At 42.9% G+C, this 24,245-nt stretch overlaps 1 protein-coding gene across 1 annotated transcript in view; it reads right to left on the bottom strand.

Annotated features, from left to right (window-relative positions):
- Nucleotides 1-14,693, bottom strand: part of lekr1 (Leucine-, glutamate- and lysine-rich protein 1) — a 56,297-nt gene extending 41,604 nt beyond the window's left edge. The window contains exons 1-2 of the mRNA XM_076142683.1: nucleotides 14,690-14,693; nucleotides 12,275-12,378 (exon numbers count right to left, since the gene is read on the bottom strand). Coding sequence (XP_075998798.1) covers nucleotides 12,275-12,378; nucleotides 14,690-14,693 — 108 coding nt within the window. The remainder of the gene's footprint in view (nucleotides 1-12,274; nucleotides 12,379-14,689) is intronic.
- Between the last annotated feature and the right edge of the window lie 9,552 nt (nucleotides 14,694-24,245).

The following is a 24,245-nucleotide window of genomic DNA, read 5'->3' as shown; positions in this document are numbered from 1 at the left end:
CATGTTCACTTAGCACTCAAACCACAAAACTAAACCCTCCACACTCTCACACACACACTTGCGGGTACACACACACACATACACATCCATATACACATTCAACAACTGCCACACACACACACAAGCCCACCTGCTTGCAAATAACAACCAGACAGGAAGAGAAAAGAGAGAGAAGGGAGGTTTGAATGTCTGAATGAAACATGGAAATGATATAAGAGTGAGTGGGAGACAGCTGCCCTTAAAATGTTTGATGCCAGCAGCCAGCTGATGCTGCTCTGTCTCCTCTACACACTGAGACCCTTTGTCACTTTGTGAAAACCATTTGTATGGCTTCTCTTGTGTCACCTCCACCAAGGAGGTTTTGCGTTTGGTTGAATGTGTCTCAGGATATCTTAAAACAACATTTCATTTTGGTACGAGTCAGTTTTGGCGTATAAGCTACAAACGAGAGTTCCTCTTTTCCTGGATCCTTGGGTCTAACAACATCCGTCGTCGAAGTAGATGATTTTCCAGCTGTTTTTGCGCGTCTCCACCTACAATTTTGGGTCACCTGTCACAAAGTGTTCAAGTGAAATGTCTGGGCCAAGCTGAACAATAGCTGTGTCTTTGTTATTTGATATTAATTACCGTTTTGCTATGATTGGTCTCCAAAGGTAAGTAGGTGTGACTCATTCTTCAACAAAGACTTATTCTTTAAAAGGTGAAGCCATAATTGGTGCACTTATCAGCCTTGGTGTAGGTATGTGCTTCTGCGTGCCTCCTAGTTTATTGTTTGACTGTTGGATTAAATAGGAGAAGGAAACATTATACGTGAAAACGCTGCATGCACTATGCGAAACATGCATATCATACACACAACAATGATATCATAGAATCTGTGTGTGCGTTGTTTCTTTCTATCATAAATCAGCTTCACCACACCCGATGATATCACCACAATGCCTCCACGCTTCATCATTTAAACATGGAGTTATTACCTCTTGCCTCATGCGAAACATTCAGGGGGGTGGAGGGATGCAGGGGGTGCAGTTGGAGAAAGGAGGGTGTGATGGTGGTGGTTGGTGTCTTGCCAGGATGAGAAACATGATTAATTTACATGAAGTGGTGAACTGCGTTTGTGTGTGTGTGAGTGTGCACGCGCAATGTACTTAGGCTGGAGCCGGGCCACTTTGCAGGCAATATGCACATCCTCACATTCTGATGTGGCTCCACTACCATGTCCTCCTCCTCCTCCTCCTTCATCTCCCCTCCCCTCCTTTTTTCCCTTCCTCTATGTGTTTTTCTCCTTCCTCCTCCCTCTCTCCCAGATATCATTTTCCTCCGTGTCCTTCGGTTCCTCTGAAGGAAACACTTTACTAACAGGGTCATGCAGCAGTGGCTACGTGCTGCTTTTGACAACCCAACACATTTTTTGAAAAACAACCTGCATTCACAAATACAGTGACAGAAGTACTACTTCTAGATGCCGTGGAGGGGAACAAGATGTTTAAGGTGTTTGTGGGGAGCCCTGAGACTTCATCCCTCTCTCCCACTTCCCCCTCTCTCAGTCTGTCTGCCTTTGAAAAGAACAGGCACGATAGATCACATTTAAGAAGGGATTAAGTAGTTTCCCCCTAATTTCTCTTAATTATTTTGTTTTTGGGACGTGACAATGCATGAGAAGTAGTGGCGTGCGTGTGGTCTGTGTGTGTCCCGCTAAAGCTTGTGTCAAGCTGTGCTTTTGTATTTCACACCAAAATAAGAATGAGTTTTTATTAAACACTGTCTTTACATTTAAATATGTGCACAAAATTGCGAGTTATTCCTGGGCTTGTGTGTGTGTGTGTGTGTAGAGTCACATATGTGTGTGATCCAGACAGTGCTTCGTGACTGTGGCTTTGTTGATTTTTGCAATGATAAAGACCCCCTGTGGTGCTCAGTGTAGCGAGAGCCAGCACTGAGATTCCACTCATCTGGACCCCATGGCGAAACACACATCACATGGCAAGTGTGTATGTCTGTCTGTGTTTGTGGGTAAGAGCGTGTCTGAAATATGGTTGTGTGCGAGTTGTTTAGCTGCACTAGTGTGTGCTCGTCTGTGTGCAGAAAGGGGTTTGTCATTTTATGTATGTCTGTGGGTGTGTGAGCGTGCCTATGTGTGTATTTGTGTGTGTGTGTGTCTTTGTGTGTGTGGTGGAGGGAAAAGGGAGGGGTAGTAGTGGTCACAAGGGATGGAGAAAAGTGCATCGGGGTTGGAAGAGGGGGGAACAGACAGTTTGGGTACAGACTGAAGAGCAGATGAATCAAAGTGTGTGAGATGTCTCGTGACTGGAATTGGTTTGTGGCTCTTGCGAGGATACACAATCACTAATTTGCGCACGTACACACATACACATCTTCAGACATCCGAGGTTGCAGAACTGTCACGGACACGCAGACAGGACAAATAGAATAAGAGACCTGGGGTCTGACCAGTACATTGCAGGTTTGCACGTCTGCCGCTTGACTGGCTGTCCTCCTGTTTTCCTATCTTCTCCTTCCCGTGCTTCCCTGTCTGCCTGGCTGCCCTCCACGCTCGCTTCTTTGCGTGAAAACACGGAAAGGGCAGTGGCAAGGAAAGAATCACCTATGACTGCCCCGACCCACACTTGGCCACACATCGCGTCACATCCAAACACAGGGCAAGCTGAAGCACGGCACGATACGCTACGGCACGGCATGGCACAGACAAAAACAAACAACTAGCCTTAAGAGCAAGCCGAGATGTCAATGTTGCTGTGTGTGTTTTGATTGTGCAACAGTGAGACAATTTGCCTTGCTGTATATTTTTTATATTTGACATTAACTTAGCTTATCTCCAAAATTGACTGTGACTGCAGCTACTGGAGCAGACCGTCATCGTCCAAATCAGGGTTGAATTTGTCCTCATTTACCCCATCCCCCACCCAGCCCAAACACATCACACACAGCAGCAGACAATAGGGCGCATTCAGCTTTTTCAGCAATCCTGTACAGCACAAAGATGTCGACTGTCCTGAGCTCGAGCATCATATCCTATACATCATTAACCTAGCAAAAGTACACTTACTTTATAATCTGCAGTATTTGAAAATGATGTGTTGTTCCAAATAAGGGGTGATATGTTTATACTTCCCTTTTGCAACAAGTGTTTTCTTGGTGGAAAGAGGCTAATTAAAGCTATAAAAAAGGAGGCGTTTCATTTTCCCACAAATACAGAAAGCAAGACAAATTATAACATCTAATAAATTGCATTTTTACCATCGCAAAGGGAATGAATCATTTAATGAATCATTTAATGCAGCTGTTGGTTGATTTCTAAAGCTGTCAGCTGAACAATGACTCTGGTAACAATCATTCCTACATGGTGTTTTTCAGTCGCTTCACATTACTCATACGCTTCCCTTTCGTGTCAAGCTCCTGGTCTATTTTCAGACCACAGAAAATGTTCTCTGACTGTGAGCAGTTTTCAAGCTGTCGTTTTGGGGTCTTCCTCTTCTCGCTTGACATTCTCTGACAGCCTATTTCTTGGCCGCCTGACCGACGGCTCCCATAGACTGCCATGCTCTGTCTGGTTCATTGCTACAGTAAAGTAGGCCAGTCAGGAGCAGAGCGGGCCGCTTGTAACATTAGCCAGTAGATAATTCATTGAGGTTTCACTTAGCTTACTGAACACTTTAAGGGCTGACTAAATGAAACTAGACGCTAATGAAACTAGATGCAGACTACCTGTCTATCTTTGACTCTTTCAAAGCATAGCACAACACTTTTCCAAGCTGACGGTGTAACACAAGAAACCGTTTTCGCTCCATTCAAAGGAAAATGTCCATTGTGAACATGTAAATGTCTAAATCTCGAAAGATAATACAACCCCCACACAGGCTGAGAGCAGACAAGAGGTGAAGGGAGGACAGCAGAGCAGCCAGGGAAAAACTGGACTAGCCAGAGTGGGGGGAGGATAGTCTGTTACATTAATCAGAGTTAGCAGACAACACATGTGCTTCCGTTAGCCGCACTAGATCACGCATCACGACACACGGCTCAGCACGACACGGCACAGCAGAGTGAGCCAAGAGAGGCCAAAGGAGGTAACACTGACTGGACTGTGCGTGGGTGTATGAGTGGTGTGTGTGCCTGTGTGTGTGTGTGTATGTGTGTGCTTGTGCATGCATGCGTGTGTGTGTGTGTGTGTTTGTGTGTGTGTTTCTCCATGCCCCATTTGCACTTTCTCCATTGTCACACAGTTACAATGACATCACTTTCCCTCAGCCTGCCTCATTCACTCCTACCCAGTTATTGAATTGTATTGATGTGTGCACAGAAAGTCAAACTGATTCATGTGTGATCTGAAAACAAATGTTTATACACAGAGACATTCAGTCTTAGTACATTTACATGCACTTTAAAACTATCCCTTAGGCTGTGGTTGAGGTAATAAATGATTATATTACCAACCAAGTATTCATTCAGACATGTAAAGAAGTAAATCAGAGTAAAGCTACCTCTGGGGACTTTTCCTCAATGGGAGGACTAGCTTCAGAGAATGTCTACAGGTTGGCTAATGATCCCTTTCATTAAAATGGCTTCATCATAGTTAGGACACTAACTGTGATGAAGTAACTCTGAGTATTGAGTGTATGTAAATGTACTAAATGAGTCTGATGCTATTCTAGTTCAGTTTGGCACATTAGAAAAAATGCTGGAATCACACGATGAAACGCAAATAGGACACAGAGAGAAGCACAAACACTGCACATCACCATAAATAACTAAAGTAATGTATAGCTGGGGTACGAAATATGGCCTTAATATAGATATGGACTCAAGAATGCACAACACATTGACAAAAAGCAAATGTATTAGAGCAGATTTGGACCTTCTAGACCATTAATAATGAATCCCTCTGAAACAACAACTTACTGTGGCAGCTGAATCATAAACATAATAGTGACCTTGGAATGACCCTCAGATTATCATGCAATGTTGTCACTTTGTATTAGCAAGTCCCAGACAACACCCGCGATAATACTGCATGATAATCCCTCTGTTGTCTCTCCATTATTACTGGAGATCAGCACTTACCTGATGACCCACCCCCCTTCTCCCAACTTTCACAAAACACACTTGAAAAGCGTAAGGGAAGGACAACAAAATTGTGAAAGAGGGGGAAAATGGAGGGGAAATTGAAGACGGATGAAGACGATGAAGGGGCATGTTGGAGCTACACTGATTAGAGTGAACAGACAACACATGTGCTACCATTATCCTAAGACCTCCTGGGGTCTCACAAAGGAAACACATGATGAAAAAAATGTGTAAGTGTGTCTGGTTCAAAACAATCCATTATTCAGGGAGAGGACTGAGGGAAGGGAAGAGAAAGAAAGAAGACAGAAAGACAGAAAAACAAAACATTCTCTCCTTCCCTCTTTTCTTGTGGAAGTCTTTGCCACGATTACATTAAAAATGGATGGAAGAAGGGAGAGAGGAGACAGAAGTTGAGAGCTCTCGGTCGGGCAGCCAACAGACAGAGGCACAGAAGGACAGGAGGGAGTCAGGAGAGCTGACCTCAGTTACACCTTCACACTAAGCAGAATGTGGAAAAGAAAGGGATACGGGAAGAGAGCTGGAATTCTATTAAAAGCTGCAGTTGTTATACAAAGGCAATATCTTAAAGTGAAGCATCTTCCAAAAACCACATTAACCTGGTTTGAGGACACACCTTTGAGGATAACTTCTACATTGTCCCAAAAACAATAGATAAAGACATCACTTGTGATGGGTCTAAAGCCAACATTTACATTTACTCAGTTGGAAGATGCTTTTATCCAAAAGGACATACACGTGAAATTTAAATACAACACAAGCAAGGAGATAACAACAAGAGGAAGTACCATGAAGCCAAGTTGTAGTTTGACAGGACATGGGTGCCAAGAAGCTATGCAAGGAGACAGCTATAGATAGAGATATTAAAACAAGACAATTGTTACGCCCGACTTGTGATGTAAAAGAGTTGTGAAAGGGCAGGGTCTTAAGACTGTGAGGTACTATGCAGACCAAGTGGAGTTTGGCAACTCATCCCTTTACCTAGGGACCAGAAAGGAGAGTCTGACTGGAGTCAGAGTGGAGTGAGCGTGAGGGAGCATAAACGTGCATGAGGGAATTTAGATAAGTGGGTGCCATGTTGGATGCTCCTTTGTAGATGAAAATCAAGGACTTGAACTTGATTCAGGCAACCACTGGGAGCCAGTAGGGGGATATGAACAGTGGATTGATGTGTGCTATGTTGGGCTGATTGAAGAGCACACAAGCTGCTGCATTCTGGATCATTTGTAATGGTTAGAATATATATCCCGGTAGACCTGCTCGTTACAGTAGTCAAGGAGCGAGATGACAAGAGCCTCTACTGGAGCTGTGCTGCATACTCAGACAGGCTCTGATTTTCCTGATACAGGGCAAATCTACATGATTGAGGGGCTGAAGCAACATGCTCTTTGAAGGTTAGTTGGTCATCAACTGTGACTGCCAAGTACTGGGCAGACTTCATAGAATGACTTGTGAGGAATCAAGCTGGATCAATCAAGTTGGATGCAGAGATTTGTGTAGAGACTTTACAGTCTTCCGGTGGGAAGGACAGGAAGAGCGGGATGCCCTCACCATAGGAATAGTATGAGAAGCCATGTGAGCAAATGATTGCACGGAGCAGTTGGCGTGTATGGAAAAGAGAAGGAAACCTGAACCTTGTGGTACCCCATGGACAAGCAGTGTGATTTAGACACTTTCTTCTCCTTCAAGACACTCTAAAACAGGGCTCTCCAACCCAGCCCTACAAGGGCCTATATCCAACAGGTTTTCTATCCTGACATTATATTTCAATTCAATTTACAATTTATTGCACCTTGTATTACAACTTCTCAAGTCTGTTCCCAGATACTTGGGATATCAGCAAGCGATTAATTTAAACGCAGGATAGAAAACCTGCTGGATAGGGGCCCTCGTAGGACTGGGTTGGAGAGCCTTTCTCTAAAAGAATCCTGAGAGGGCAAGCTCAGAAACTGTCTAGAGGAGGATTTCATGGTTAACTGAATCTAAGGTCGCTGATAGGTCAAGCAGCAATGACCAGCAGCTCTTGCTGATCACAGTGTTTCCACTACAGACAAAGAGGGCAGTTTGAGGCAGAGTGACCTCGCTTGGAGCCAGACTGGTTGGGATCATGCAGATTGTTCTCAGACAGGAAGCTTGAGACTTGATTAAAGACTGTATTTTGGACAGAAAGGGAAGGAGTGAGACTGGCCTGTAATTTCAAACCAGAGATGGGTTGAGTGTAGGTTTTTTGAGCAGCAGGGTAACCAGAGCTTACTTGAATGCAGTAAGGAATACCCCTGTTGTGAGCGAAGAATTGATGATGTGTGTCACGGCAGCTGCTCGTGATTTTTTTAAGTGGATGTTCATATCTCCCATGACAATACGTGGGGTGCCATCAGGCTGACACTGACATGTCTAGTTCATCATCCACAAAGTTCTCCAGCTGGCCTGGTTGGTGTTTTATGACAACCACATGCAGTTTCACTGGTGATGATTGCATGGATTTCAAAGGGGGTGAATGCTTTGTCATTTTCCAGTCTTTGGAAATGAGGGTACCAGTACCACCTCCTGGCCCTACTGAATGAGGAGTGAGAGAAAGTGAAATTAGATGAAAGTGCAGCCAGTGTGGCTGTATATTCTGGTGTCAGTCAGAGCTAGTACCTTTGTCTGATAGTGTAGCAAAGCTTTGAATAAATTAGCTTATGTTTACAAAATTTGGTTTTGCATCAGCATGCTTTAAAACAACTAGGTTATACAACACAATCGTCTTTATACTATCAACACATTAGTAGCAGTGTTCATGGCATAGCAAAGAGTTGATACAGGCTGTGACAGAAGTAGAAAAAGAGTGATTGAGAGAGAAAATCCTGCAACAAACACACTTGGCCAAATATCGAATGAAACTGTCAGTTTAGAAATCTAAAATCAGAAATACTATGAGAGCCAAACCAATTTTGACCGTGCATTAAAAAGCCAAAGTACATGCCATGTCTGCCATGTTTATGAAAAGAGTGATGGATGAAAACACTTAAAATAGAAGTAGCACCAATATGCTCGTTTGGGAGAGGAAAGGTAGGTCAGGGGAGGCTGGATTGGGCTGACAGTCACGGTGAAACTAGGGGAAAGCACCCGAAGGCCGTTGTCACCAAGGGGCAGCATGTATATAGTGAGAATAATAATGGATCAAGGGAGCCAACCAACATTTCAAGACGATTGATTAGGATATCATGGTCAATCATATCAAACGCTGTGCTTAGGTCTGGAGGAAAAGAATTGAGACCTTATTTGCATCAGAGTATAATCTTAGGTCACTGATTATTTTAGTTGGAGCAGTTTCAGTGCTGTGGTATGTTCTAAAGCCTGATTGAAAGCCCTCCAAAATATTTCCTTGAAGAAAGGAGTTCATATGCAGTAGTAGAGTATCTTACTAAAGAATGGAATGTTGGGAATCAGCCTATACCTGGTCAGTGCAGAACCATCTAGGTTGGGTTTCTTTAGTCAGGATTTCTCAACAGCTGTTTTGAAGGCATCTGGGAGGATGCCTGTTTGAAGAGATATATTTATAATGTTCAGGGCATGACTTGAAACACTGTCGAAAACATTTAAAAATGCTGTAAATACAGGGTCAATAAATGAGGTTAAGGAGTCATACTCAGTCTTGCAAAGTGGAGAATAATATTTTACAGTTTACAGCAGTCTCTGTAATAAACGTGGAAAAGTAATTGCTAGATGCTTTGTTATAGGCATTGCTTCTTTGTATTTATTATGGTGATCTTTGAGCCTAGTTTTCATACCATTTTCTTTCAGCTGCCCGACAGATATCTCTTCATCTCATTAGCACTGTTATTGTTCAACCTGTCAGTCGACCTCTTCTTAACCTTTTGCAGAGCAACAGTATTAAAAGCAGATAATAAGGTAGTGTTGAAAATTTAAACAATGTATTTTTAAAGAGCAATCATAAGCGTATGTATATCAGAGAAATGTGCTTCAGCCTTGCCACCTAGGAGTCTCTTCTGAACTAAAAATGCCCTTGATGGTCAGAAATAGGTCATTGCAATACTGAAACATGGGCAATATTAAACTCTGTTGTTAGTACTAAGTCTAGAGTGTTACAACAACGATGAGTGGCTATCCAGTAAATTCATAGGCTCCATAATTTTGGACTTGGTTCTATTTACAGTGATATTCAAAACGTTCATGTTAAAAAACAATACAGTTCATAGCAGTCAGCCAGGGAACCAAACCAATCAATACTACAGGCTCTCAGATGCCAGCTAGTGTCTCTGCACTGTGAGTTGCCTACTGGATCCATAAACAGAGAGACGAGCAAGAGCAAATAAGAGAGAGACACAGAGAGAGAGATATACTGTAAATGCGTAAGGATGGAGAGACACAGAGAGAGGGGAAATACACTGTAGTAGGAATAGCAGCCTTAGGCTGTAATGTAATGTGAATGTACTGGCTTACAAAACTCAGGTCATCCTCAATTATGAATGAAATGAGCTTCAGACAGGTAGTGAATGCATGCCATGGCAGCATTCATGTCTGTGTGTGTGTGTGTGTGTGTGTGTGTGTGTGTGTGTGTGTGTGTGTGTGTGTGTGTGTGTGTGTGTGTGTGTGTGTGTGTGTGTGTGCGTGCGTGCGTGGGTAGAGGGAGGTATTAGGTAAACATGGCCCTTTAAGGAACAGTGTTTAGTGAATTATCTTGTTTAGATCGAGTAAATGTCTGGTGTTGAGAAAAAGGAAAGAAAGAAAAGAAGCAGCTGAGCAGAATCTCCAGAGACGTCATTGTTCTTTCTAGTCTTTATTATTTTCTGCCTTTGTAGAAATAGTAACCAAACATCTTTCACTTATCTCTCTTTAACACTATGAGATGCTCCCTTCTCTCTCTCTCTCTCTCTCGCTCTCTCTCTCTAATTATCTCTGAACGTCTTGTCCTGTTACATTGTGTTTCTTGGCTCTCCTCAGACCACAACACTTGAGAAGTTAACAAAGTATTGTCTCTCCATCTTTGACATTCATTTGCATGTTTGATTCTGTTCTTTCACTCCCAGTGTCTCTCTTTCTCCCTCTGCTTCTCCTCTCACTGTGAGGTGAACGTCTTGTCCTGTTACACTGTGTGTTTGAGCTCCTCCAAGGCTGTGACACTTGAGAAGTGAATAGGTAGTATCAGCACCTCAGGGAGAACAAGAGGTGCTCAACTCCTGTGTAAAAAAGGTTGTAGTGTACTCTTCTTAGAGCTACTAAAAACAACTGAGCCTCTAGCCATATTTTCAACTGGAACCCTTTGTAAGAAAAAAAGAAGAGATCTGCGAAAGTGTCACTGTAACAAGAACGTGAACGCTCATTCCAAGCAAAGACAGAAAATACTTAGGCAGGTATACAGAAACAGTACTGGGGTAATTTTCGGTCTGTACACTTGTAGTGGAAGGGGGTGACTACTGACTAGTGACGTCAGTTAAGATTGGCCTTGTAAGAGTGCTACATCTGCTGCTGTGGACGTGTCTCATACTGAGTACTCCTGTTTTCATTTGCAAACCAAATATCTCATCACAATTCAAAGGAACCATAACACTGTAAATCTACTAAAGATAGTGCTATCTTGCCATGTAGGTGTTTGTCATGTGCGTATGTGCGCATCTGTGGATATGACATCTTGTGGGAAGCAGTAGTCGAGTGGGTAGAGCTCCCGCTTAAGAACCGGAGGGTTGTCGGTTCGAGTCCCTGCCGAGGTGCCCCTGAGCAAGGCACCGAACCCTCAATTGCTCCCCCCTCTGCGAAGGGTGGTAATGTAATGTAAGGCGCTTTGGATAAAAGCGTCTGCCAAATGATCGTAATGTAATGATATATGAGTGCTTGTGTGCACACTTTAATGGCCGTGTAGGCATACAATAAATATGCTGTTGGCATAAAATGTTATTAATTGTGTTGCCCTTGTCTGACTGTGTTTTGTAGTGTGTGTGAGTTTGGTGGCATGGTGTGTGTGTGTGTGTGTGTGTGTGTGTGTGTGTGTGTGTGTGTGTGTGTGGAGCCACTGGTCTCTCCTTCTTAGCAGCTCACCATTAAACCTTGGATGCCTGCCCTTTCCCTGCACATCAGGATTAACAGCACTTAAATGGGTCTGTTAGTACACCACCTATTCTTTTCCTCCCACAACCAATTGATGCGCATGGCATCGCCCACAGCTCTGCATTTGCATCACACCCTGCCTCTGTTTTGTTTTTTTGTTCTTCACTTGCCCCTAGCCCCCTGAGCCTCCTCCAATGATGGATGTTGAAAATGCTCTGAGCAGGGGGGATAAAGAAACCAGATTTCCATTTGAATCTACAGCAGGAACATTGACGGTGGATGAAGGACGGTGTAAATGACAAGACAATATTTTAGGCATGAATGGCCACCTTCACATTATGCAAGGGGGTCTATTTCAGGCCTAAATATAAAAAAAATAGAGTGCACTGTATTTCCAGGTGTGCCAGGTTTTGTCTTGCCCATACACATACATTAGGGGGAGTATTAAGAGTATTCAAAACACATTTGATTACAGCGCAGTGTTATGTAACACCACAAACAAGCCACAACAATCACCACAGCAATGAATGAACACCTTTCTGACACAAAAATCAACAAAAACTGAACATTATCAGCGTGAGTATGTTATAATGGACTTTGTTGGACTGCAGAGGTGTATCAAATAAAGTCGGCACTGACTGTGTGTTTCTTATGCTTTATAATAGGACATATAGTAAACAATTAAAATAATAATTAGACTAGATTAGGTGAGAGATTCTCCCCTTGCTAAACGTATTCATACCATATGGCACGTCATATGGGAATGTACAACTGCCACCTGACACAGGCACAGATTTAAGACAACACACCATCATTGCCATGTTAGTTCCTGCCTAGCTGCATCTTGAAAACAGATGGGAGATTATAAGATATGACAATGTGCTGTTTCTTATTCACATCATACTGAATGGATTTCATGGCATATGGGGATATTATAGTCTTGAAACACCTCTCAGGGTAGAGAAATGTGTCTACCGCTCTTTTGTTTATAGGCTCTATAAAAACACATTTGTGAGACATATGATGTTAGTGTGTTCTTCTTTTAACACGAAAACAATTTTGTCTTGAGGGAAGTGTTGTGTCAGCATTGCGTCTGCCGAATATGTCATTATGAATAACAGCCCACCTTTTGTATCTCATCAGGCAGTGGGTAGAGCGGAGGACAGTGAAGAGCCGTCCTCATCTCCCTCTCCTCCTCCAGTTCCACCCCCGTAGATATATTCCTGTCTCCTGGAAACACGCAGACACATCAACAGAATTAGCTGTACTAAAAAATAGTATACAGTGTGGATTCTGACGTGTGTGTACGTGTGTGTGTGTGTGTGTGTGTGTGTGTGTGTGTGTGTGTGTGTGTGTGTGTGTGTGTGTGTGTGTGTGTGTGTGTGTGTGTGTGTGTGTGTGTGTATGTGTGTGTGTGTGTGTGTGTCACTGACAACTGCTTTCTGAACAAACCTAAGACAATACCAGAGGAAGTGTGTGATATGTAACAGGCTGTGAATGAGACTGAAGGTTAATTGAAAATATAAATAAACGCAAACAATGAAGCAATTTATATTGGCTTTGTGTGTCATTGTATTAGTGCAACTCGTACAATTATTGAGAAATATTCTACCTCTACAAAGAAAATGTGAACTATTCTAAATGTGCTGAGCTCTTGTGAAGTGACTTCTATTATCTCTGTTTCTGAGCCTTTGCCCCTTTAACTTCCTACATTCCTGGGTAAGAATCTGTGCCTGACAATGGCTCCGAGGAAACGAATAACCGCATGAATGTGAAGCAGACCTACAGCTGAAAAAAGCTAATCAAGACCAACGCTGGAGCCAAAAGCTATTTTGTCCGGCAAAATATCAAAGGATTTCTAAGACTGTTCTCATCCAGAAGGTGCATAGAACTATTAAACTGATGAATAGTACTTATCCTCTCAGGATAATGCAAAGCTAAATCCCTTAGCGTGATGTCCACCATATTAAACCCATTTGCAATACACTCTATTCAATAAATTAATCAGTCAAGCTTATGGCATTTAGATTAGAAACTGTAGATTGGAGCATTTTGGATCTGGGGGTGTTTGGACACAGTCATACATTAGCCTGGGCAACACAAGCTTTAACATTGGGTATTATTAACTCTTTTATGGATCAATAATGACAAAATAATTGTATTCATTGCATCATATGGTCTGGCTTTAAGTGTTTAGAGATTTTGATGCAGGCCTTCTTTCCCCAGGCTGTGTAGTGACCACTGTTACAGTTAGCTGTGTGCAAGAGGTTTTGAGAGGGGAACAGTAATACAAGCCACACCAAGCCTGCTGTATGTCCACCTACTGTATCTGTGTGTGCATGCAGTCTTTATCTATCTGCTCAACATTAGTGAGGGGAATGCATCACGCCAACTCAACACCTAACCTCAGATTAAATACTCCTCTCCTAGCCACTCTTATCAGATCCGTCCCCCGGGCACGGCTCCATGCCAAACATTAATTGCCCTCACAGACTATCAGAGTGAGAGGACACATACATACACACACACACAAACACACACACACACACACACACACACACACACACACAAGCGAAACTATTTACACACACTCAGTCTAACTCTAACTGCATGCAATCCAAATGACACACGCAGGCTTAACTTGATACACATTTAAGCACAAGCACGTAAACAAACACACACACACACACACCCCACCAACACACACTGCTGCTCGCACACAAATCCATCTCAATTAAAGAGCCAGGCTTCATGCTCACACACGCTAATGGCCTGATTGCCTCCTACTGTCTCTAGGCACTGCATTTAAAAGCACAGATCCTCAATGTCTGGCTCACAGAAGGCAGATAAATTAGTGACGCCCTGCGACGGTATTTAGCAGGCTCGTCCTTTCAGATGGACTTGATCAAAGGGCAGCTTTAGCATGACAACCACTCCCCTGTGACATTTTTAGTTTAGTCTCGATTGAACTATTAATCAGTCTAATGTGAGCACAAGCTGTTCACAAACTCATCTGTTCTGCATGGATGCATGGCTGAGTTGTTAGTGGAATAACACAAACACATGAATTCATAAAGGCACAGTCTGGTGTGATCACAGTGACTCAAGGTCAGACTGCATTTGGCTTCATACTGAAGTAATAGTAGGAATGTCTGCAACATTGTTCATGCATCAAAGCATCTATGGGCCTTCATGCAATGCTCATGTTCATTTCAGTTTGGATAAATCTGTTTTGTATTGTATAAAAATGTCTACAAGGTGGAGGTTTTAAATCAACGGTCCAGGCCTCCTAGCTACTCATAATGAAGGGAAAGTTAATACATTTATAGTTACAAAAGACAATGTAGCTTTAAAATTGGACTACCGAACTGACACTGAGAATATCGGTTTGTGTGGATGCAAACACAGACAAAAATGTACTTTAACGCAACTAAAATCAGTGCTCAAATCAGCCACAAACACACACAGACGCATCAAAACCTTACTAACATACATGGCCTTTTTTTTTCACTGATGACTGGTTATGAAAACTTCAACTTACCCATGGTTAATAGTTCGAGAGTGACAGCGAAATTCACCAGAAAATACTCGAAAAGAGTAACCGACTACTTCCTGGGACGGGCTGTTGCTGTGGAAACGACGTAGGCGTCCACAACGAAACACGCACGCAGCGCGCAGGTCAACCAATGAAGATCGAAGAACGAGAAAGGTAGGCGGTGATTGGCGGATGGAGACGAAGGAGGGAAAGAAAGAAAGAAAGAAAGAAAGAAAGAAAGAAAGAAAGAAAGAAGAAAGAAAGAAAGAAAGAAAGAAAGAAAGAAAGACATTTTTAAAAATATTAAGATTATTAAAAGAGTAATGACTCCTGTGTACAGAGAGCAGAGGGGAGGCCATGGAGTCTGCTTGGCTGAGCTCTGGCTGCTTGCATGCACAGGTTACACTACATGCTCTGTTTGGGTTGTGTGCATTTAAATTCACTGCCACAGATTTAATGTGAAGTAATTGCCAGACAGCCCTCCAGGGTTTAATTTGTCACAGTTCATGATAATAGCTTTGTTTGCAAATCGCTCTAGACATATGTATATATATATATTGTCATTTCATGTGATGTCACAGCTCTGTGTGGCCGACAAAACAACCTTGTATCTAAACATGGGTAGATGTCACCAACCCACAGCCACAGAGACGGACAAGCACCGGCGAAGCAAAAGAGATAGAGATCTTTGTTGTGATTTAATTTGGGCTGTGAGTTGCACTATTTATGGGTCAATGAATCGTGCAGACTTAAATCACAATGATGCAAATTGCTCTCACCCACTCAAGTCTAGTCTTCCTCCCATGTTTTGTTTATCTCCCTCCACAGTAGAAGAAATTGGTGAATCGTGACAGTAGATAGTAGTTTGGCAGACAGCGTAGTCAAAAACCTCTCAGCCCCAACAGAGAAGGGAAGCACTCTCTTTATATTTCTGCTTGCATACTCTATGTTTATTGCAGCATTACTGTCATCTGCTATTGTCATTAGGTCATTCCCAAACATAACGATGTGTCAATCTGTCACATAGTCTATCACAGTTCTCCTGGTACACTGTCAGATTTGTGTATGTTTGGCGACATGTGCGACTATGTTCATTTATGGAGCTCATATAGTATCTATTTCACTTAACTTGGTCTGATAGATGAACACGGTCAGGTTAAAAACTGATTAAGACAATTTAGCCATATTTGGAACGGCGCATTCAGTATTTTAGGAGCATAGACTAGTAGCTTGGCGTCAACCGAGTCTGTTTCCGGCATGTGGGCAAGTGTACAATGATGAAGCTTGCTGCGTGTGTGTTTGCATGCGTATGCAAGGGAGAGAGGGAGGAGAAGGAGACAGAGGGGGAGGAGTGAAAGGTGAATGTGTGTGTGCGTGTTTGGGCCAGCATCCATCCACACATTTGAGAAGGGGGAGGGGTGAATATGAGCCACTGTTCTTTTTTTGGCATTAAATGGCTAATATTTTCATGCTTGACATATTTTGTGCTCGGCTATGTGGGACAAATTTGATGGTTAATCATGCAGGATGGACTCGCCAAAATATCACCACACAGCAATTCAGGTCCAATACAGTACAGCCAATACATTTGATACTGTAAAAGAAAAGAGTTATGGAGCTGTTACAGTACGAATTTAAACAGTATTTACCTGTTCAAAACTTTGTTTACCAAACAGAGAAAGTAGTAAAACAACTGTAATTGAAACGAACGTGGCAATTTCTAATTTAAAACTGATTTTCACATATCCCTTGTGTTAAATACGTTATAGACCCACTAAAATACGAATGAGAACCCTATGGATGATTTGTGACATAGAGGTCCATACACCACCTGATTTATTCTACACCACATTGATTTCTGCTGCTTCAGGAGTCTATTTTGGCCTCTACTTGTCAGGAATGCCGAAGGAAGCTGACTGACACACAGCCTGACTGACACACAGCCTGACTGACACACAGCCTGACTGACACACAGCCTGACTGACAAACAGCCTGACCTATTATTGAACAATAATGTAACATATCAGCAATAGCCTGTTTACACATTGAATAGAAGCTGGACTGTGTGAGCTGCTTTTAGCTCCACCAACTCCTGACAATCCATTGAGCCATTGTCTCAACTACCATGATGATTCTTCTAAAATGTTGCTGTTATATTATTTATCTATAAAACTTTTATTCAAAGGAAACACTGTGACAGGAATTTAATTTAACCCTTTAAAGCAGCACAGACCTGGTCGGGAAATTTAACTAAATTATCAATAAATCTTTATGAAAGTGGGGTTTTTTTCTTTCTTAACAATTTGTCATTTAAGTTAACAAATAATCAGTATTAAAGGCAGCAGTCCTGACTCCTCAACCATATGCAAACTATCTGTAACCTTTCACCTGCGCATCACAACTTTGACCGCCGTAGAGCGATTGTAATACTTCACCTGATTTAGTCCAAATTTGCCTCAGAATAGTAATTTAAGTCTTTATTTTTATTCACCTTTCTATCTCACAGCCTGTCTGTCTTTCTTACAGGTTGTCTCACTGTCTGTCTAATGGTTTCCCTGTCTGCCCATCTGTCTTTGTGGGGTATACCGTATGTCTGCACAGTTCTCTGCCTGTCTTTATGCTTATCTGCAGGACTATCGAGTGTGTACAAGTGTGCATGTCTGTGAATGTGTGTGTGTGTTCTAAATGGATTTGCATGAAGGCCAATGTGGTGACTTTGCTCTCACGCCAAAGCTCCTGTGGAACAAACAGGACTGGTATGATGTCGTGACAGAGCTTGTATCAGTTTAAATAAGAGTGCTGTGATGCAGCCGCCCGTGTGTGCGTCAGTGTGTGAGCGCGTGTGTGTTTAAGCAAGCGGCCAGGCACGCATTCAGTCAGGAAAGCTTTTCAAGGCTTTGTGTGTGTGTGTGTGTGTGTGTGTGTGTTTGTGTGTGTGTGTGTGTGTGTGTGTGTGTGTGTGTGTGTGTGTGTGTGTGTGTGTGTGTGTGCATGACTGAGTGATTTTAAGTATGCAATATCTTGTAAGGTTTGAGATTTTGTGAGGGGGTAAACAGTGATATTAACAGTTTAATGAGCTCAGTGGGGTACAAACACACACACACACACACACACACACACACAGATAGACAGAGAGAGAGAGGCAGATAGACAGACAGACAGACAGGCCAAGTGCTCCTCTGAGCTCCTTTGAAATGGAACAGGTTTGTCCCGTCTGGCCAGCCTGCCTCCTGAATAAATGAACACTGTCATGGGGTTAAACAGAGTTCACTTTTACGTACACCACTGCAATATGAATGAATGGCAAACACAATTAGGAATTATAATACTTCATTGTCTTCCTGTCTTTTGAATCCTAAATGTACTTATATTTATGAAAGTGTACTAAACTACACGGAGGAGACAATGTCACGTGATAACAACCCTCAGTTCTTTGTTTGGATGTCATGTGATGCACAGTGAAGCACAGTGTGATATATTGCATATCCTGATATGAAAACACTGTTCTGACACAATGATATAAGGAAGAAAGGAAAACTAACAGAGCACAATTAAAGCTCAGATTTGATTAAATACATCATCCTCCTGGGGCAGCTTGAAGTGTTTTTCCAGTCAATTTCACAATTTTTACTTTATGATGATTACATTTGTATTGTTACTGTTTATTGGTCTGTGACAAAAGTTTCTATATAAAACCAACATTTAATGGAAATTGTGTATTGATTTGTTTGTATAAAAGGGGGGGCAAAGTATAGAATAAACACTGGAAACACAAATTCATTTCTGTGAGAATCTATACAGGTATCAACTTTGAAAACAAACCCCATGAACTCTTATATAAGGTGGTCTTTCCCTTCAAATGAGCTCAGTCAGGTGGTCTTGTTTTTTGGATGATTATACAGCCTCTGCGTCATCTCACGCCCAGAGGCGTGATAGCTGATGAGACAAAGACGATATGCGTCACACAGGCAGGGTGGGGGATGTGTGTGTGGTGTGTGAAGCGGATGAGACTTTCATTGGAAACCCATCTCACTATATGGCGAGTCACGAAGGCATTTACGTCTTTGTTTCCCTCTAAAACTGTGAGGGGAGACCTGAGTCGTGTAAAAGCCCTTTTATATAGGTGGTAATGTGATGTGCACACACACACACATACATACAGTACATACATACATACATACTGCTATCCACCCCGCAGGCAGACATAGTCTCAAAAGAATGAATGAGAAGAAAAAGAGAGAAAGAGTAGGGCCTGTGTGTGTGTGTGTGTGTGTGTGTGTGTGTGTGTGTGTGTGTGTGTGTGTGTGTGTGTGTGTGTGTGTGCGTGAGCTGGCTGTGAGACATAATTACGGCAGATTAGTGAAGCCACACTGAGAACCTGAGTTGGAGCCGTCTGGACACAGAGACAATGACCTCTGGGTTAGAAGCAGTCACACGACATACAGACACACACACACACACACACACACACACACGTCAGCAGAAATACTCACAGAAAGACTGAGTTAAGTGGGAAAAAAGGAGTATTTACACGTTGATCCCATGCCCACAAATTCCTCTTTGAGCTGCATGTTTTTGGACAGTCAGCAGGAACGGTCAGTATATGAAACCTGACGGAATTGCAAAGTCAACACATTAATAATGAGTGAGGCCATTACCATGAATCATTAGCAGTCCCCAGCAGAACACTGTGACAGGGGCATTGTAATAAAGGGAATAGAGGAACTGACACCTGGCCTCAAGTCAGGAGGGGCCCTGGAATAAATGAATAAATGTTTGTTTAGTTTAAATCTGCAATGTTGAACTTCTAATGCTTCATCATGTGGACATCAAAGTGATCGCTTGGAATTCTCCACTTATACTCATATTTGATTTATCTTACCTCAATAGTGGATCTTCCTCGCTATGAGTGGAAACATACCACCCAAACTAAATTACAGATATGTTTGGAAGGATGCACAACCAAACACATTTTTCAGAGCATGAATAAAGAATTTGCCTTGGAGCACCTTCGATTTGTTTACCCGTATGCAATGTAATTTTGATGCTTTTCAAACACGTGTAGTAAAGCTGTTTGTGTGCTGCTGCGGGCAATTTTGGTAGCTTTCCACCTGCAACTCTCCGCTCTGGTTAATATGCGCAGGACGGCTGAACGCACGATTTCAATTCAGTTTGATCACAATCAAACACAGGGAGACAGAAAGAGAGACAGGAGGAGGAGACGTCAGCTGTTTCCACATCCGCACCGCTACTCTAAACACTGGGACACATTTTTGTTTCCTCTCGCTGCTCTGGTTTCCTCCCAAAATCCAAACATAAGCAGGTTAGATGAACTGCAAACTAACAAATTGCGTGAATGTGTGAATGAATCTTTGTGTCTGTGTGTCATGGCCATGTAAGCCATCAAAGAAGCTCCCCACCAAGCTGCACAGGAGACTTTGGAGTGCAGTAAAAGAGTATAAATAGTGTACAGCCATGTGCAGCACGTAGTACTCGTAGGCTGATAGAACAAAGGAACTCCAGCCTTCTTTTGCTTCTCTACTAAAATATTGACAGACAACAAAGAATGTGTCTTTTGTACAGAATCCTTTTTTTAATGTCGTCTCATTTGTGTATGTGTGTGTGTGTGTGTGTGTGTGTGTGTGTGTTTGTGTGTGTGTGTGTGTCTGGGCAGCTCTCCAGTCTGTCATTTCAATCTGATCTCTATCATCCACGGCTGTCTGGCTGGTGTTATCTAACTAGAGGACCACCCCTGTTGAAGGGAAGAGGACGGGAGCGCCACTCCTCCTCTCTGAACGTTTACGCACTCCTCTCCACTTCCTCCGTCATTCCTTCCCCGATTCAACCTTCACACACATACTCATGTGTCACTCACATCGCCTTGTATCCACTCGCAGCGCCGCCATCTTCCCCTGTTTTCCCCTCTTGTTTACCTCTCCCTCCGTCATCCCCTCTCCCTCCTCTGTCATGCACACATAAACTCAATGATGTAGTGTAAACTATGACGTGTGGTCGGCGATCACTGTGAGAAATGACTGGCAAAGAGAACATATATTTCATGTTTAGAAATAAATACACAATCGTGGCATGCATTGAACTAATCACACAGACTGCCATGTGTACTTTCAGTCCCAAAAAATGTAGGAAAAGTGATAATAAACTTGAAATAAACAGGATAAAATGAGTTTATTTGGGTTTATCCTCCATAATATCTTGGCAAATCTACCATCTGTTCCTCTGCATAAACACACAGAGTATATATACTGTGCATGCATACTTTTTTTCTTTGAATCCATTAATTCAATATATCTTAAAGTGTGTTGTTGATAGCATTAGGGTCCGGATAAATGAAATCCCTCACCCCACCGCTAATGGAAAACCGGATAAACCAAAACACAGCCCACTCATGTCGGCCCACCCTATATTTCAGCGCTGATGGTTCCTTCCTCACTTCCTCACTGTGAGATAAGGACCAGCTCCGGCCCTTCGGAGGGGTGTGTGTCTAATCAAGATCACTTTGAACAGAAACACAAGCAGGGTGAACAAATTAGACTTGGCAGAGAGCAGCAAGTTTATTAGGATTGGGATCTTGGAGGGCGTACTGGGATATGGTTGCTTGCGTATATACAAAAATATCCATTTGATTTTCACCACTCGTATTGTTTTGTCTCGTGTTGACTCTGGTGGGCCTGCCAGTGTTCAGGCGGAGCATTTCCTTTCCTTCTATAATACAGGAAAAAAGAAAGGAGGAAACATGTTGCTTTTCTTTATAAGCAATTCCAGTAGGTTTAGGGTTGATTCGAAGCTGAAATTAAACGTATCTGTTCTTCATAGTTAACATCTGGTTGATTGATCTTTAATCTATCCCAGCGAAATGACCCAAAATGAGATTATAACACGACAATCTCGCTGTGATCCTTTCAGTTTTCCCCTCTGCAGTGCTCGGCTGCATGGCGTAGTTAATTAACAAATTAAGCTGACATCCACAGAGGAAAACGCTGACAGTGTCTACACACACACATAAACACAGAGGGGGGACACTCACGCACATGCAATAAATCAACGCACACGCGCACACACACATGCACACATAACCCCAAGCCACGAATACTTTCTCTGTAGCAGAAAGTTCACATTAACACATCTTTTAAACCTGACATTTATATCACTCCCTTGCCCCATTTTGTCTCTGCCTTTCAACTCGCCCTCACAGAAATTATTGGCTGTGGTGTTGTTGGCTCCATTTGAATCCCCAGCTACTAATTAGGCATTTGTTTTGAATTTTTCTCTTGATTTGCCCGGTCATTACTTTCCCAACATTTGCATGTGAAGTGCAGCAGGCACGCCTAGCTGTTAAAACTCTCCGAGGGCTCCCAGGGAGAGCGACACATCAATGAAATGAAGACGCAGACAGACGCATAGGGCTGACGGGACATCAAAGTGACATTTCCATCAAGGGGCCGAGGGAGGAGGAGGAGTGACATTATCTTTACTGACGGTTAAGTTAATGTTAATCAGATCAGATCGGCTAAATAAAGCTAACGCAACAGAAAACTGAGACGAGTACGACCTCACCGCCGACTCTATTTCAGATTTTTCTGGTGCTGAGTTGGAAGCGCTACAACTAATACATCATTTCCGAAGGATTGTTAAAGTAGGACGCTCGCTGTGAGACTAAAGATAAAGCATTGTATAAATAAAGCTGGTGATGCGCTGCCAACTTTGGAATCCCACTCGCCGGCTGAAGTCGTGAAAGGTTCCTCGGCTGCTGCCCACCAGCACTCGCTCACGCTACAAACACTTCCACAGTGACGTATAGGCAGCACATCTATCAGCACACGCACGCACAGAAAACTACACAGCACCTGCAAGTGTGTCTGCGCGTGTGTATGGGTGACTGAGTGACCCTCGTTTCCTTGTTGCCTTGACAACCCTCTGCGGTTTCTCGTTTTGTTTGCCCTTGGAGGTAATAGCAGACACGCACAAACCAACGCAGGAGCAGAAATGGGAACAGAGGTAGGACAGAGAACGACCGCAATCTGGGCTTTTTATCTCACCTCTCCAGTGAATGACACCCACGGGTCTCCCACCTGTTCTCACCCGTCAAGCAGCAAATGTAGGCCGATCACGCTGATACGGTATGTCCAGGGAGGGAGATGGAAATGGAAAGAAATTGGTGTTAATATTCGGTCGGCTGTGTTCGCTCATGCCAAACAGTGAAAACATCACATACAGAGGTCAGAGGTTAAAGCCAGCTAAAGGACAGCCACGCTGGAGGAGAAAAGAAAAGAAAAGAAAAGAAAAGAAAAGAAAAGAAAAGAAAAGAAAAGAAAAGAAAAGAAAAGAAAAGAAAAGAAAAGAATCACACATAGAACAAAGCTATGTTATGTTGCCTGTCACTAAGGAACAGAGAACCTGATGTTTATGCGTGTATTTGTTTTTCTAGCGCGCGCGCGTGTGTGTGTGTGTGTGTGTGTGTTAAGGGGTGCTCCAGATGTAAGGACTTGAACTTGCAAGAATTTGAAGCAAAGGAACAAAGGATTCAAATCAGAGTCAAAAGGAATGTAGTACTAAATGGACAATCTCTCCAGTAATACAATCCTCTGGTTTACATGCAAACTTTAGAACAATAACAACCATAAACCTTTCAATGGTCAAGTCAAATGTGTTTAAAGCTGGCAAAAGTGCTGCAACTGATCTGACCATTAGATCGTAAACATGTCAAATGTATAGCCAGTGTCCAGTATGTGCCACTATGCTGCAAGCTACTCTGCTAACATTCAGCGATTCAGAGAAGCTACAGGCTAAGTCAGTAGAAATGACCTGGAACTCCCACAATCCCCTGCATCAGCGAGACTTTGGAAGAGAACCAGAACTAAACAGGGCATAACAGGTAAACCTGCCCTCAGTGAATACAAGGATTGGTTCCTAGATATCTGGCATCTCTCTCTCTCTCGCACTCGCTCTCGCTCTCTCTCTCTCTCTCTCTCTCTCTCTTTTTTAGGGTGTGTGTAGGATATATACCAGATATACGTAGCAGAGTACCAGATGCCGGAGTCCAGCTCTGAGCCCACCAATATCCTGTGCTCCCCCCCAGCACCTTGTCAAAGTGTGTGTGTGTGTGTGTGTGTGTGTGTGTGTGTGTGTGTGTGTGTGTGCGTGCGTGCGTGCGTGTGCGCGTGTGTGTGCGTGTGCGTGTGTGTGTGCGTGCGTGCGTGTGTGTGTGCGTGTGCGTGTGCGTGTGTGTGTGTGTGTGTGCGCGTGTGCAGTTCAATCTGGTGGGACACTGACTGCCAAAACAATATCAGATAATTGGGGACCATGGCGCCCCAGGGCTTGTTGCCAAGGTTATGAGAGAAGAGAAAAGCAAGCATGTACTAAATACACCAGAGAGAAATAACAGATCCAGACTGACAAAGGGTCTCTGGCCTGCTTTCTGTTCCAGTTAATCTAACACACTGACACAGCTTTTGACAAAGTCTTCTCAGGATGATGATGTTGAGTTTTGATATGACACTTTTGCAGATACTCATTTCTAGATCAGCTAATTTGTATGACAGAG

The sequence above is a fragment of the Genypterus blacodes genome, unplaced genomic scaffold (genome assembly GCF_046128005.1).
Source record: "Genypterus blacodes isolate CSIRO-AG114 ecotype Tasmania unplaced genomic scaffold, CSIRO-AGI_Gbla_v1 ptg000003l_1, whole genome shotgun sequence".
Taxonomy (NCBI): Eukaryota; Metazoa; Chordata; class Actinopteri; order Ophidiiformes; family Ophidiidae; genus Genypterus; species Genypterus blacodes.
The sequence above is the reverse complement of the archived record's forward strand: the minus strand, read 5'-3'. Positions and strand labels throughout refer to the sequence as shown.